General features: G+C 43.2%; 1 protein-coding gene across 1 annotated transcript; it reads right to left on the reverse strand.

The window, feature by feature from the left end:
- Window positions 1–7865: 7865 nt before the first annotated feature.
- Window positions 7866–8912, reverse strand: MOS (MOS proto-oncogene, serine/threonine kinase). Its single transcript, XM_009482865.1, has one exon. It carries the CDS (start codon window positions 8910–8912, stop codon window positions 7866–7868), a length of 1047 nt encoding a protein of 348 aa, XP_009481140.1.
- Window positions 8913–16634: the final 7722 nt, after the last annotated feature.

Genomic DNA, 16634 nt, shown 5'->3' on the forward strand with positions numbered 1-16634 from the left:
TCTTTGTTCTAGCGGATGAATTTATAAACACAGATGCTAATGCTGCAAAAAACCTGATATACAAGTCAAATACTAAGCATTCACTTCAGTCCCATTGAATTTACAAATATATGCAGTATATTCTGTAAAACATCTTTTGTTTTGTTTGCTTTGCTGCAGATATATCTTACCACAGAATACAGAAGCAACCCATACATCTTCACACTTACGTCTTCATGCTTCCCATCATACCTTCTGCATTAAGGATGTGCCCAGCTCCAAGTTATATAGTATTTTTATCATTTGAAGGTAGCATTGTTACCTCTCTCTTTCTGGTTTGAGATAAAGCATGACACCAAAAAAAAGGGCGGGGGAAAAAAAAAGAATATGAAGTAAGTGAGCACAGGAGAAGCCTCCGAGGAAAGAGAAGCAAACAACAGAACAAGTTAGGAGCAAGGTTACAGAGGCTCCTTGTTGATGGGAAGCCAGAAGCTATGTCAAAGAGAAACAGAAAACCGTTCCCCGCTTAATTATCAAATATGTTTAACTGTAATACTCCCCCCACCCACCCCACCCCCAAATAAAGAGAGTAGCATCAGAATTGTAGCTTATGCTTACTTTTAAAAAAAAAATATTATGAAATGTCTGTTGATATTTCTATTTGGGAACCAAGGACACTCAACCTTCAGTGATAGCTATAGTAAGCGAAGAGTAATACAGAATGATAAAATTACACTTCTGTGCCTTTTCTTTTCCTTCTTGTTCTTCCTAGATGCTGTTTATTACAACTGTATACTTCCTATGCTCCTAGCCGTCTTTTATTGTCTGTCTTATAATCACTTGACTGCTAAAGTAATTGTTGAACTTCACAGAACTCAAGAGAGCACATGGAAGTTGCTTTTCCTCATGAAGAAAAGCATGAAAAAAATTAATTTTGACCTAAAACCATTTCAGCACTAACTAGTATTGGCTCTAATTTGGGGATTTAGTTTGAATTAGATAAAATTACATAAAATCTCTTTCTTAACTGCATCCTGTCAAGTTTTGTACATATGTCCATTTGAGGAAAAAGAGGATACACGTCAGGGAGGTTGGGGGTGGTGGATGCCATTAGTTATAAAAAAAGAAATAAAGGCCAGAATTAGAACTTTTAATTCATGCTTTCTCTCGGTAGACAATGCTATATCTATAATCAAGAAAGCACAAAATATAACATTCTAATATGGTTAATATGTCCAGAGTTACTGCTGTTGATGACCAGACATGAGAATGCAAGCACTTTACAGTATCTTCTTTATATGTACTTTCTGAAATTAGTAAATGCGCCCAGATTTGGCAGTTAGGTACTAGGAGATTGATGAGAACCAGCTGAAGTTTCTGTGCGGGCTGTGGTTACCCCAGACTGCTGTGAGGCAGGAGCTAACCCACCTGGTTTTGAATAGTTAGCTCTCAGTGCTGCAGAGCTGGAAGTTTGAAAGGCAGCTTGTGCTACTTATGAACAGAGAACATAAAACAAAACCAAAAAAACAGCTCACCTTGAGAAAATGGCCACTGCAACATGGCATCCCAGAGTCCCAGAAATGGTACTTAAGTTGCTGCTATAAAAAAACCCAAACCTAAATACAAGAATAGTTTAGTTTCCAAGGAAAATAATTATATCAAGCTGTGGAACTTGGTTGATGGTAAGACATGAGAGATCTGACGTTTATCAGCTGGGACAAATGAGGCTTTGTTCCTTCCTAAAAGCACAGTCAAGATGCATGGTTGCTCTTATTTGAGGAGTACCAGCCTGTTCTTAGCATCAGATACTGAGCAGGGCATACCCAGCTGGCAGAGGGCTGGAGGGCACAGCCCAAAGACATATTACAATACCACTGTGCCCAGACTTACGCTGATGCTGCATCGTTCCAAATTTGCTAGGCCCTACAGAGCCAACCAGGACATGAATGCTAGTTCAGCCTTTCAAACTCATTATGCTTTTATATATACCCTGCCAAGGCATTTAGTCCACAGAAAGAAAAAGTGACGTCCCTTATATTTGGTTGGCTGGACGATTGGGGCAGTCATAAAGGATCCTCAGCACCGGTTTCACAAATGTTTCACGCTCAGAAAACAGAGCAAGATGTTGATAAACTACAATTACCTGGCTGTAGTGCTTTCTCCAAAGGTCTTCAACAAATCTGTTTAGGCTGATCAAGCTGCTGGTGATCAGTTCCAGGAACGAAAAGAAGAAATAAACTAGGTACAAATAACCTTTAAGGTTTATCATGACTTACAGCTATGTCTTGCTAACTGTCTGGAACTGTGTTGCATACATATTTATGGGGAAGGAGAGATAAAGAACAAAACCAGCTTCCAGGAAGACTTAGAGAAAAATTTGGATCAATAGAATCCCGTAAGAGTTGTAACACAATTGTCTGCAACTGCTCTGCTAGCATCACGTGCCTTCTGCTAACATTTTATATGGAGGTATGCAAGTGTGACAAAGTTAAAGAGCAATGTGCAGCTGCACTCATTAGCTTTTATGCCAGCTTTAGAAGCAAGAAGGCATCTTTTAAAAACCTGAAGCTGTGTCCAGATGAAGAAAACGGAAAGGATAAAACTCTGGTGGATTAAATATAAAACTAGATGGAAAAAACCTTTAAGGAACCAACATAAACCCCGTAATTTATAATTTTCAGAATATCAAGAACAAGAAATCTGTCAAGCCTCTCTGGTAGATCTACTGACATCAGGTTTTTAAAAGAAGAACAAAACAACAAAAAAACCCCTCTAACCATTGAAACCTGATCCACCCCAAGACAACAAAGGCATTGCAAAGAATCGAAGTGTGTACCTTGCATGTGTGTTGTCCCTGGAGGAAACACAAAATAGGCTTATGCTAGAAACATTTTTGTAGGAGAACTTGGGAGCTGTCTGAAATTCAAGCATCTATAAATGTTATTATAATTGCAGAACTTTCATGGTTGGAAGGGACCTCTGGAGATTGCCCAGTCCAACCCCCTGCTCAGAGCAGGGACAACGAGAGCAGCTGGCTCAGTACCATGTCCAGTTGAGTTTTGAATAGCTCCAAGGATGAAGACTCCCCCACCCCTCTGAGCAACCCAGTCCAGTGTTTGACCCTCACAGTCAAAAAGTTTTTTCTTGCGTTTAAATGGAGTTTCCTGTCCTTCAGTTTGTGTCCATTGCATCTTGTCCTGTCACTGGGCACCACTGAGAAGAGTCTGGCTCCATCTTTACTGCCTCCCATCAGTATTTATACAAACTGATAAGAGCCCCCTGAGCCTTCTCTTCCCAGGCTGAACAGTCCCATCTCTCAGTCCCTCCTCACATGCAGAGGTTCCAATCCCCTAATCAGCTTACTGGCCCTTCGCTGCACTCCTGGTCCAGTACATCCATGACTTTCTTGTTCCAGCAGAGTCCTGAGCCAGCCACAGCACTCCAGATGTGTCTCATCGGTGCTGAGTGAGCGCAGCGGAATAATCTCTTCTGGCAACGCTCTGGAAGAGCTGGCATCACCTTTTGTAGTGCACCCCCGGATGCTGTTGGCCTTCTTTGCCGCAAGGGTGCATTGCTGGCCCATGTTCAATTTGGTGTCTGCCAGGAGCTCCAGGTCCTTTCCTGCAAAGCTGCTTTCCAGCTGCTCGGCCCCCAGTCTGTACTGGTGCGTGGGGTTATCCTCTACCAGGGGCTGGACTTCACACTTCCCTGCGTTGATTCCCATGGGCCGTTTTCTCCAGCTTGGTAAGGTCTCTCTGAATACCAGCACAACTATCTGAGGTATTGACCGAGTGGTCAATACCCAATTCTGTATTATCTCAAAACTTCCTGAGGGTGCACTCTGTCCCATCACCCAGGTCAATTAATGGAGATATTAACCTGTACTGGGCACAGTATCGACCTCTGGGGTACACCACCAGTGACCAGTCTCCCACTGGACTTCATGCCACTGATCACAACCCTCTGAGCCCAGCAGCTCAGCTTGTTTTCAGTATTCGCTATCTAGCCTGTACTTCATCAGTTCCTCTATAAGGATGTAATGGGAAGCAGTGCTGAAAGCCTCACTAGGGTCAAAATGAGCAGCAACCACTGCTCTCCCCTCATCCAGCAAGGCAGTAATCTCATCGCAAAAGGCTACCAGGTTGGTCAAGCACCATTTCCTCTCCATAAATCCATGCTGACTACTCCCAGTCACCTTGATGTCCTTCATATGTTTGGCAATGGTTTCCAGAATTAGTTGTTCCACCACTTTCCCAGGGATTTAGGTGAGGTTGACTGGCTTGTAGTTTTCCAGATCCCCCTTTTTGACCATCTTGCAGATAGGAGTGACATTTGATTTCTTCCAGTCCTCAGGAATCTCTCCTGACTGCCATGACCTTCCAAAGATAATTGAGAGTCGCCTCACAATGACAGCAGCCAGCTCCCTCAGCAGTTGTAGGTGCATCCCATCAGGTCCCATGAACTTGTGTTCATCCTGTTGAGTGTTCCCTAACCTGATTCTTCTCTACCAAGGGTAAGTCTTCCCTGCTCCAGCCTTCTCATTGGTCTTAGGGACCCAAGATTCCTGAATGCAAACCTCACCATTAAACACTGAGGTGAAGAAACCACAGAAGAGTACCTTGGCCTTCTCCATGTCGTCACCAGCTCCCCTACCCCATTTGTCAGTGGGCCCAGATTATCCCTAGTCTTCCTTTTGCTGCTGATATACCTGTAGAAACCTTTCCTGTTGCTCTTCACATCCCTTACGAGATCCAATTTGAGATGGGCTTTGGCTTTTACAACCCCATCTCTGCACACTTGGGCAGTGTCTCTATATTCCTCCTGGGTGATCTGACCCTGCTGCCACCTCTTTTATGTTTATTTTTCATGTTTGTGTTCAATCAGGAGCTCCTTGTTCATCCTTGGAGGCATCCTGCCACCTTTGCTCAATTTCTTGTTCATTTGGGATGGGCCAATCTTGAGCTTGGGGGAGGCAATCCTTAAAAATCAACCAGGTGTCCTGCGCCTCTCTTCTCTACAGGACCATATCCCATGGAAGTCTTTAAGAAATAACTTAATGATATGATTGACATCTGTACAAGATACATTAGCAGACACTATATTAAAGGAATTAACAGACACATAGAGAGATACGATTTCTTTAGGAGCCAATATTGCTTTAGTTGGAAGGAGTTGTGCTTCACAATTGTGTTGAATTGTATTGGAATTCTTTAGGAGCAACAGCATGCAGATAAGGAGCTGGTTGATATGTTTCCCTTGGTTTTCCAAAGGTATTTGAAAAATCCTTCACTGTGAACTTTTTAAAGGTACTAAGCAGCCATGTTTAAGAGAGAAAATCCTGGACTGGGTAAGTCAAAAGATAGGAACAGAGGATAAAAGCAAAGTGTCAGTTCTCTCAGATAGAGAAAGTGCCCAGTGGTGTTTCACAGGGTTCTGTGCTGCTCAGCACATTCATAAACAAGATGCAAGAGGGTGAGCCATAAGATAAACAAATTTGCTGATGGTGGAGTTATTTAGGACAGTGAGTGCAAGGGCCAGCCACAAACTGGCAGAAAGAAATTCAAGACAAATCCATGTAAAGTGAGGCAAACAGGCAAAATAATCCTTATCACATAAAACAATGGATTCTGAGCTATCAGGCCTGACGTGTTTCTTGATTAGTATTAACTCAATGCTTATTAGCAATCAAAAGAAGCAAATTAGATCTTAAAGTTACTTAAAAATAGAGATCATCATTATGACAGCAGACTATGACATGCCTACATTTTGAGTGCTGTGCAGAATTCTCACTCCCTCTCGAAAGAGAATCCAATAAAGTTGACGGAGATGTCTGCAGAGCTGATTACACTTCAAGAGCAGGTCTTGGCCATCCAGTATTCTTCTGTCAAGTATAACAGAGAATTTGAAGGGTGCTTGATTTTTCACAGAGACTCAAGTAGCACTTATTGATGCTAAAGTATCATTAAGCACGAAATATCAAGTTTCTAGCAGTTTAAGCAACAAGCTACCTAGATTGGCGAAATAAATACAACACATAAGCATCTAGGAACTACTAAAAAACTTTAACTCCATTTTTTATTATATTCTTTTGAAGACTGGAAAAACATTTTTATGTAAGGCTTGATGTTAAGGTGAGGCATGCCAATGGCTTTACCCAACATTTTATCTTACATGCCCTCAGCTATTTATTTTAAAAGGTAACTGGCTTATCATGATAACTTTTATAAGATATTTCTTATTTATTAAAAGAAGTTGCACAACATGAAAAAACATAAGTTCTGGTTCTATAGCGTAATTATTTTGACAGAGAAAACACAGGAAATCTATTACCAGAATTTACCTTAGGTTTTTTTAATTCCAGCCAGCATTTTACAGTTCCACTTAAGGGGGACAGAAAAGCAAGAAATAGTTAAGCTTAGATATGCTTTATAAACCATTAATTTCAATGACCAACCCGAATACCATAAAGACCTACAGAATCATCTCAAATTCACATAGTTGCTCATTTCCAGGATTTCACGGGGCTAAGAACAGATGCGTGTCAGAAATCAGGAAACTGGCTCAATTCTTTTGGGATTTTTTTTCCAGAATGGAAGCAAGGGGGAGGAAGGGGAAAGAAGAAAAACAATTTGACTGAAACATCACTCTCCTGTCTTAAAAAGAAGCAGAGTCTTTGAGCAGAATGGCAACAGCAGCTACAGCACTTGGATATTTGTAGCACCAGATAAGGATTGAAATCTCAACAGTTCTATAATTATCAGTTCTGATAAATCAGGGATCAGAGCTTTTTGTCTTTGGCATTGCCTACAGCACTTCCTCTCCCAGGCACATTACAACCAGATTAGGAAAGATAGTAGATAAGACATAAGCAGCACAGAGGATAGTTCAATAGTGTATGCTTTGAGCACCAGCAGAGTATTATTATTACTGCTTTAAGCAATCTTCCTTTTCAGTACTTCCAGTATCTTGTCTAATACTGACCCATGCATTATGAAGGGTGAGTAATCCCCTCTTACCCTGATTTATGAGGTTTTCTTGTACCTATACATCTTCCTTCACGTTTTCCCAATTTTTTTTTTTTTTTAACTCTCCCTGTACCTCCAAAGCCTGGGAACTTCCTATTCCACACAAGATGCTCTTATAATATTTCAGATACTAAAGTTTACAATAGACCAACTAGCAAGTTGCAGCTAAGACACCTGGTAGCATGGAGGTCTTATAAAAGCATAGGTTGTTAATCTATCTTCTTACTCTTCATAGCCTTAGACTGACAAAAAGATTCCTTATTTCAATGGGGAGATTAGGTAGCTTACATTTTCCATTTCAGAAACAGCATACTTACTGAAATTAAGCACATCTAAGAACAAGAAAAAGCTGCACTGACACTCTGTATTTATTTTTCTGCATTCATTGATTTGTGATGCATGCTCATTCCTTGGTAAATGAAGAGGAAAAGCTCAAACGCACAAACCTAGTAAAGAACTACTCATATCTGACATTTTGGAAATACCAAAAGGTATTATGTACAAAGACCCTTCCAAAAGCAGCCCTTTTTTGTACTTCACTTATTTGAAAACAATTATTTTTCTGCACATCACTTTCCCCAGTTTCTCTGAGAAAGGCAGCACATAACAGATCAACCAGAAAGTCATATTTGCCAACGTCTCGATCCTTACCTCTATCCCCTCCCACAGTAAAAGCCCACAGTTTTGTTAAATATCTTTATTTATAATCTTCTTATAACAAAGCAGTTTCTTTTTTTTTTAGCATAAAAAACAGCAACAAAGCCTTTACATCACCCAGGGGCTAAATTCATTATGGTTGGAGGAAAGGCGGAGGGAAAGAAAAGTCAACAATAAAAGAAACAGTGAGAGTCCTGAGTTTTCCTAGAGGCTCCCCTTGAGGGCCCTGAGGCTGGGAAGCAGCTGGGCTGCGCTCAGGCGCTCCTCTGCATTAGCCTTCCAGCAGCAGCTAATGATGCCCTGGAGTCTCTGGCCCACTGGCGACTCGTGGAAAACGGCAGCAGCCAGCGAAGGGCGTAAGTTGTAGGCTACCACAGCATAGAGCACATACTGCCGCTCGCCCAGGTAGGGCTGCTCGCGCATGACGATTTGCCAGAGGGTGATAGCAAACGAGTAGATGTCTGCTTTGGCAGTGACCCTCTCGCCCTTGAGGAGCTCAGGGGCACGGTGTGTGTATGTGCCCCCTTGCTGGCAAACATGGGGGCTCTGGGACAAGCCCTCCTCCAGTTTCTGGGAGCACCCAAAGTCTCCAATCTTGCACACTCCCTGCTCAGTGATGAAGATGTTTGCAGGCTTTAGGTCCAAGTGCACAATGCCCTGTGAGTGAAGAAAGGCTAAGCCAGTCATAATGTCACAAGAATAGCACACAGTCTCTTCCATGCTCCGGGCCTTCCTTCCACATCCTCCATCATCCTCACGCTGTCTCCACGCATCCCCAGTGCCATAAATTACATGGTGCAGGGTGATGTTGCCCACATACTCCATAATGATGGTGCCCAGGCTGTTCTGGCTGGCCGGGGCACACGTGCTGGCAGCCACCACACGTACCACGTTATCATGCTGTAGCTGGGCTACGTTCAGCTCAGCCCAAAAGCTCTGTCGCGACGCCAGCCGGTTTTTGCTGCTCTTCTTCACCTGCTTCACAGCCACAGTTTCACCATGGTAGGTGGCTTTGTAGACAGAACCAAAGCCCCCAGAGCCTAGGAGCTGCAGGAGGCAGAGCCGATCCCAATCAATGGAGCACCAGGCCAGGCGTGGAGGCAAGCGGCGAGTCCTGGCTGAAGGAGTTCCCCCCAAGAAGCTTTTGCTGTCTTTGCCAGGGATAACTAAGGGGCTGCTGCAGGGTCGCAAATCCACAGATGGGGAAAACTCCAAAGGAAGAAAACAATTAAGAGGAATGGGTGATGGCATAATAAGATGGAAAAACCAACAGGCAGTTAGTAAGACAGAAGACTGGCAAGTTTCCCTGACAGAAAGGACTCTACAGTGGCTTCCAAAGCCTTTTATCCTCTCTTCACCATTCTCCTTCCTGCCCCCAAATGAACTGCATCTGTCACAACTAGCTGAACCCAGTCAGGCTCACCTGGAAACATTCTTCTCCAACCCTGATGTAAATCTCTAGAAAGTCAAGACCAATGGATTTAAAGCTAAAAAAAATATTAACTTACATGTATTTCACATAATTTCTAGTCTCAAGAAAAAAGAAAGATGTTCTGCCCGTTGCATGCCTCTAACAAAATGCCCCGGCAGTAAATAAAGCAATGATTGGCAAATGCATTTCACCATGGCTCCAGGCAAGGATGATGATGATCATCAGATGCATTAAGCACCTCAAAGTCCTTGTCAGAGGGAGCAGCTGAAATGGTGAGTGCTAGCATTTAATGAGCCTATTGTGGGAATAACCGAATATAGAAGTGTGTTCGTAGAGACCTGCCATTTCTACATGACTGGGACAAGGGGACTGGTTTGGCTGCTCAACTCTGCCCGTGCCAGACAGAAACTTTAATAGCAGCATAAAGAGAAATGATTGCTCTGTATCATCCATTGGATATAGTAAAGAGAATTATACATAAAGATTTGGTTGTCTTCCCATCATGCCCCACACAGTTACTACAAGTGTGTGTTTTATTTCTCCTTAGTGAACTTATCACTCAATTTACAGAGCTGTTCTGGCAGAAATCAAACAAATGTAATTTTGCCTTGCTGGTCCCAATGTTTTTTTCAGAGGGGCTTTTGCTCTTTTGACCCTGCTTTCACATATTCACAATGCTCATGCTGTACTGCCCTTCCATCAGAGCACCCTTATGGGACCTATGCAGCTAAGTGCTTTTGAATATTCCAGTAAATATCTTTCTGTACATGTTGACAAGTATCTTGGAAAGCTATTTCCCACCTCCTCACCCTTCAGAACCTTCCTCTGGATGTCAGCTTTGCCAATTCAGATTCTGCTTTGGGACTTCAAAGATTGGCAGGGCCTGTTTCTCCAGAGTTTACCTCTGGGCAGCACTGGCTCTGCAGGTAGTTCCTGCCGAGTTTTCCTGGTGTTCTCTGTTCCTTTTGTTTGCTTCTCTAGATGAGTAAGTGCGGTGGGTGGATGCCAGGTGCCCACCAAAGCTGCTGAATCACTTTCCTCCTCAACTGGACAGGGGAGAGAAAATATAACGAAAAGCTTGCGGGTCGAGATAAGGACAGGGAGATCACTCAGCAATTACCGTCACAGGCAAAACAGACTCGACTTGGGGAAATGTTTAATTTATTAGCAATCAAATCAGAGTAGGATAATGAGAAATAAAAACTAAATCTTAAAACACCTTCTCCCCACCCCTCCCTTCTTCCCAGGCCCGACTCACGATTTTCTCTACCTCCTCCCCAAGGTGGAAGAGAAAGTTCAACGGGAAAGTTGGTTGAGGGAGAGGAGTAGGTAGAAGGATGCGTGGATGAAGGGTCTGAGTTAAGCTGACAACTGTAGGAGCACATATAGAGATTTTGAATGCTGCAGAACACAGCAGTAAAATCTATGTTCATAAAACAGAGGGTTAGGATTAGGGCTGTTCCCAAATTTCTTTGGTTGAAGTCTCATCCGGAAGGGTACAGCAGACCTTCCATACTATTTTTTTCGAACTCCATGTCCCCTCCCCACTCCTTCCAGCTGTACCTTTTTTAGTAATTTTCCTGTTATCCTTTCCTGCTAGAGACCTTTCTGGTTTGCCCCTGTCACGGCAGGGATGTCGTATTGTTCTTGGGGAACACACTGAATTTTTGAACAGTAAGAGGGGCATATTTTGGGATCTAAACAGACAGCGTAACTTACTGTCTTGTCTCAAGCTGACTGCTGAGGACTGGAGCAGGGGGGACATCCAGTGTCTTTCAATGTGAACAAAATTAAAGCAGATTTAAAAGCAAGCAGGCTTTTATTCTTAATAAACGTTATTTTCCTGTAATCTAGTTGATGACACGGCCCAGTGACTTCCCACGAGACACAACTGCTGCAGGACGTCCTTGCCACGCTTCACAGCCCCGTTTAGCTCCAGCATTACCGCAGGCTGGAGGAGGGGACCACAGTGTGGCCCAGGGAGCCATTTTCGGAGGGGAGCAGAGCTGCTGGGGACAAGCTGCCCCTTCCCTCCGAGCCACCCTTCCCCAGGGGTACCCACAGCATCACACCGGGCACCCACAGCAGCCTCCAACCACACTGTTCCCATTTCCCTGCTATTTCCACATGGAAGAAGGAAGCTGTATGAACCAGAAGTCATCAATAAAGAATGCCACAGGAACTTTTACAAGTGACAAGAGGGAAACACGCAGTCTGTGTTCTGAGGGCTGCAATATGTCACAGTTGCCATCACCTGCAGCAGCGATGCTTTTCTTTCAGGCTTGTATGTCATATTTCTACAAGTAAACCGTGCCTGTGCATCTGATGCTGCAACAGCTGCCCACCCTAATCTGTGCTTCCAGCTGAGAAGGAATACAGAATCAGTCTCGCTTGGTTCACCCGTTTATATTTCACTTGTATATCAGGAATATAGGAATTCTTTGTTTGCCATTACTGTTCGTTACTACTGCTGTTCGTTGAGTTGCTGGACAGAAGTCGTCAGCCCCAACACCGAGGGCCTTAAAGGACGGACGTGGATGTAACCCGCCACAACAGAGGACGCATACCAAATCCCAGAGTTTGATTCTGATCAAGGTGCATCACTGCTGTGGTTCTTAACAGCCAAAGTTTTGATTAAAACCAGGAGAAGGACAGAACTGGGGATTGGAACTGATTTGAGAGAGTTTAAGTTTGTATAGTTATATTCTTCTCCACAATCATTACTTTATTTCTTTGTGTATTTGTTTGGTGGACCATATAACAAACCCTTGAAGGCCTGGATGTTCAGTGGCTTCTAAGAACTGCTTTACAGTATAGAGGTAGCATTGTGTTTCTACTGAATTACTTTATAATCTTGCTAAAGGAGTCACATTTATCTCTTAAGTACTTAAATTACAGTCCTACTCTCAACGTAACACAGTTCCTTAGCCTGTGCCTTAGTGATTTCTGAGAGGTTTTCTTCCCAGTTTTAAATCAAAGTTTTCTTTTTTCTTCATTCACTGTCAGTCCCTGTGATCTCAGATTAGGATTTGGTGATGAACCTATATTCTTCCTGACGCATATAGTGTTTCACGGTCCAAACGCTGCTTCCAGTCACACCTCAGCGACCTCAAATGATATTCAGAGTTGCCTGAAAGCAGTTGTGATAGGATCAATCACACAGGTGTAAGCAGTATCATTATTTGAAGCCAGTCCATACACAGGCTTGCTCTGAAAATAGGCCACTGAATAACCATTTGTTGACCAGAAAGCACAAGCCAACAAAGGCTCCAGTTCGTGTTTTAGAGTTGGGTTGTTTTAGTGAGACAAATGACACCTTGGAATAGCAAATACAAGCAAGTTTTCATCAAAGCAGTCAGAGGTAAACCCAAATGCAAAGAATAAATACATCTGCAGGAATTGTGATGCTATTTTAGGGCTGGTCTTTGGAACAGAGACATAATAATAATAAACATTTAAAAAGGTTAAACCCCAATTTATAAATAATAAGATCAAGTTTCAAACACACATTGCCAAACAGCTGCTTGATGCTTTTTTCCTTCCCAGTAAGGTTACTCCGTGTGTTCAAGAGCACGAAGCAAAGGCTCTCCTTACCTGAACACACTGAGCTTTTAAACTGGAGGCACTAGCACAGCAGGTGAGGTTTTGCAGCTGATTTACCAGGGCCTCACTGACCACTCGTGGACCAGAGATAACAATCTGGGACCTGCTGCTGTGGATTAACACCACAGTTGCAAAAAAGCACCTTGAAACAAGCTAAGAGAATCTAAACTTAGGGATAAAAATGATAAAAGTGTGAAATACAGGCTCTGACCCATAGCAATACCTTCTGGCCATGCAAAGACAGGTACCTGTCCTGGCAGTTTTACTGCTGTCATATGGCAGGCACCTCGCGCAGTATTTTCAGCCAAATTGTCCAAGATTGCTTTTGCAGTCTTGCCCCTGGAGCAAAGCTGACTTTGCTGGGTCATGGGGAGAAGACAAAAAAGTAATGGTGGAATTTGAGACTTCGGACTAGAAAACAGCCCCAATGCTTCAATGAGAAAAATGCATCACCCACAGCAAAGGGCCCAGGGGGTAACGTTAGCGCCGTTCTACTGCTCGGTGACAGCTGCTTTCCCAGGTACAGCAGATTTAATGCTGATGCCTAGGAGTGAAGCATTAAAGGGTCAGTCTCTCCCAGCAGCTCGCACAATCCCAGTATCACAGATAACGCCCAGCTCTGTGACTGCATTAAATCCACTGCCATAGCAAATGTGGGGGCTCCCTGCAAACACCACACCTTCAGAGAGCTGCCAAGAGGGGAAGAGGCAAGAGGATCAAATAAATTCAGTGGCTGCGAAATGATGGCCTGGGCGCTCTGGTGGGCCATAGCAAATTATCAGAGGTTGCCCTAAGTTACAGGGTATTAAACCTGCTGGATTAAAATGGGTCGTACAGTTCAAGTATGTTGTCACAAGGCTTGCATCAGTGAATAAGCAGAAGCTTCTTGTAAAAATACTGCTGAAGAAAAATACGCCTAAGGTGAACAGAGCACACAAACTATGGAGCAATCCTGTAATACTTTATTGGCATAAGGAGCCAGACACTGACAAAACAAGAGGAGACCACTTTTAGGTGAGGACAGACTTCAATGAGTTTGGGAGTTTAGCCTGTGTTTATTTGTCATTCATGTTTGATATTTGATATTCCTATGTTAGAGCTTGGATGTTGCTCATTTATGGCATGCCCCTTAACCATACAGAGCCTGTATTTTATTTTCATTTTCAATGAGGGAACTTAAGGATTTATCCATGACCATGTGTGTAACGATTTAACACAAAGGCACTAAGCCAGAGGTGAGCTTAATTTCAAAGGCACAGCCTACAGAACTTTTCTGCTGAAATCGTATCTAATACTACACAGGGATAGCTGACAAACACCTTCCTTGCGGGAGTCTGTGCGTCTCAGAGATAAATTGCTGGCTCTCATAGATTAATCAAGTATTTGGAAGAAACTCTTCCAACTTGCCTGGGAAACCACACACTGTTGTTAACTAGGAGAAACCTTTACAAGCTGCATGATTCATTTTGGACTTGTACAACACAAAAACTTTAGACTTAAATTTTTTGAAGTAAACCAAAACAAAACTCATTTCTCAAATTCTCCAGGTTTGATTGCTCCCCCCCCCATGCATACAGACACATACACATCTACATGTACATGCGTATGTATACATACATATACAAAAGTTTAAGCAACATACTGATTTTCAGAAACTGTGCCTATTCAGGTACTCTGCATTCTTTTACACAAGTCAAGCAGAGATCGGACCGATTTATATGAAAGTGACACTAAACCACTCTTCTTTGTACACTGCAGTTCAGTGCAACAGTGAAAACCAGCGCCATGGGCAAACTGTCAAGGATCAATTCAAGTGATTTCCAAACCAGCCACAGTGTGCACTATTAGAGTCCTGTTTTCAGAGTGCTCAGCTGATGGCTGATGTCTCTTCACTCCCCTTTGAGGCAAACTAGCTTTGTAGCTGGTGATTTTGTGACACAAACATCCCCGAAGGAGACAAGGTTGTGGGATGATGATGACATTGAAGGACCCAACTGTTAATTGTATTTTTTTAAATACTTATTTCTCTGAAAACGTTCATTTCTTGAAGACATGCAGACCATTACAACAAATAAATATAATTATGTACAAATAAAAATACTGGGCAAGATGTGATGCCTTTATTAGGAGTTGAGAAAGTTTATACTGAATTACCTGGGATATAGCACACAAGCAGAAACTTGAAACTTCATGCTGCTGCTGGGGTCTGTCATTCTCCCCACCGCCATCTCCACTGTTATTCAAAACACAGAAATACAGCGTTGCTGTCTATTTGCTAACAGCCCCAGCTAATAATGATAAGCAGCAGTTAATCCTCTAGTACACTTCTCAAAGTTTTAAGCACAGACTAAATTTTGTAACAGAGCTTATCTCGCTATCCTACTTGCTGCCTGTTGGTGATGGCAAACCCTTGCTGTGCCAACTACAGCAACTGCCAGTGTGGAAAACTTAGTTTCTATCCGATTTAATACAATGCTTTGATTTGCAAAGCGGGGAAGCCAGCAGCATGTAGCTGCTCAGTTCTTGCTAGTCCAGCAGCCGCTCTGCATCACAGTTTTAGATCGCTGTGTCAAAAAAAATACTGTTTATCCTAGAGCATGCTTATACATGGGAAGGAGAAGGGAGGAGAGTGAAGGGGGAAACCGGAATAGTCTTCCTCTTCCACTTCTGAAGGACAGTGAGACCAGGTATAGAGAATACCATTTTTCTGTACTTTCCTGTGTGACTTCTGGAAAGAGGTGGTTACAGGAGAGAGCGAGGGGAAGATGCCCGTGGCTCTGAATTTAACAAGGAAAGCTCTGGAGGGACTGCACCAAGAGATCTCACAGATACCATCCATGCAACCCTATCCCTCTTATTACACAGGCTGACAGAGTTTCTAGAGGGTTTCTGTTTGGAAGGAGGACGTGTTAATTCAGTAATGGCGGGTGAGAGCAGCTATGACAGTGAGACAATGGGGTGGTTTTCTCTTGGGGGAGGAGGGCAGGGAGGGTGTGGAATAAATGGTTTTGCAGAGCGTTTCATATCATAGAGCATCTGTAGAGCTTTTGACTCTCAATGTAACAAGGCCAACCCTCTCAAGCAAGTTAGAAACCTGTGATAAGTGATAAGTCAGCTCAGAGGAAAGGGGTAGGGATCACAAGACAGGAAAAATGTCTATGTACGGAGAAGGCAAAAGCTAGGAACTCTCTGTAACAATCATTTCCCTCAGACTGGGTTACAGCAAGAAATCTAAAAAGTCAAGACTTGGAAAAGAGAGGAACTCAAAAGCAGGAAAGCACAGAGAATGCTGAGGATGTTAACAAAATATGTTCCAAAAAGCAATGAAAACGTGAAATGCTAGCCTTTTACTTTCCTGGCAAACAATCTACGCTAGGGAACAACTGTGTGGAACCAGCAGAGAGGCAACTTTCTGCGGTTGTGAGCGGGCTGCTCGCCTGGTTGCGTAGCACCTCTTCCCCCCATGCATTCGAGTCGGACTTCTTCGGCAGTGTCACGGGCAGAGTCACAGGAGGTCTGTGGGGTCAACGCAACGGAGTCCCTCCTGGAAATATTTCAGAGAGGCGACCCAGATACTGTGTCTAGCACGTGGCACCCCCTTACAGTTTATCCTGCAAACTATAGCAATCTATGTAAAGGACTTGCATTAATCTGAAGTGATGCAGAACCACTCACCTACGTCTCCCAAACGAGCGGTCCCACTACAGAAACCCCAAACTCACCTTCCAGTGTCTCACAGCGTTTCAAAGTGCAATAAACATGATGGCGAACTCAATTGCTTCCTTTAGTTCAAATCTGTCTTGTCACAGACACAGTAGCATCATCCAATTTGTTCCTTGGTGAAACCATGAAACGCAGATACTTATGCTTTAAGATTTTCTGAAAAACTGACATTTTCCCAGTCATAAATTAGAAAGACAGTCGTACCTTTGCAAACT

The sequence above is a fragment of the Pelecanus crispus genome, chromosome 2, assembly GCF_030463565.1.
Source record: "Pelecanus crispus isolate bPelCri1 chromosome 2, bPelCri1.pri, whole genome shotgun sequence".
In the NCBI taxonomy this organism is placed as follows: Eukaryota; Metazoa; Chordata; class Aves; order Pelecaniformes; family Pelecanidae; genus Pelecanus; species Pelecanus crispus.

Excerpts from the sequence above, each read along its gene's own strand:
- MOS (XM_009482865.1), bottom strand. The coding sequence starts at position 8,912 with ATGCCATCACCCATTCCTCTTAATTGTTTTCTTCCTTTGGAGTTTTCC.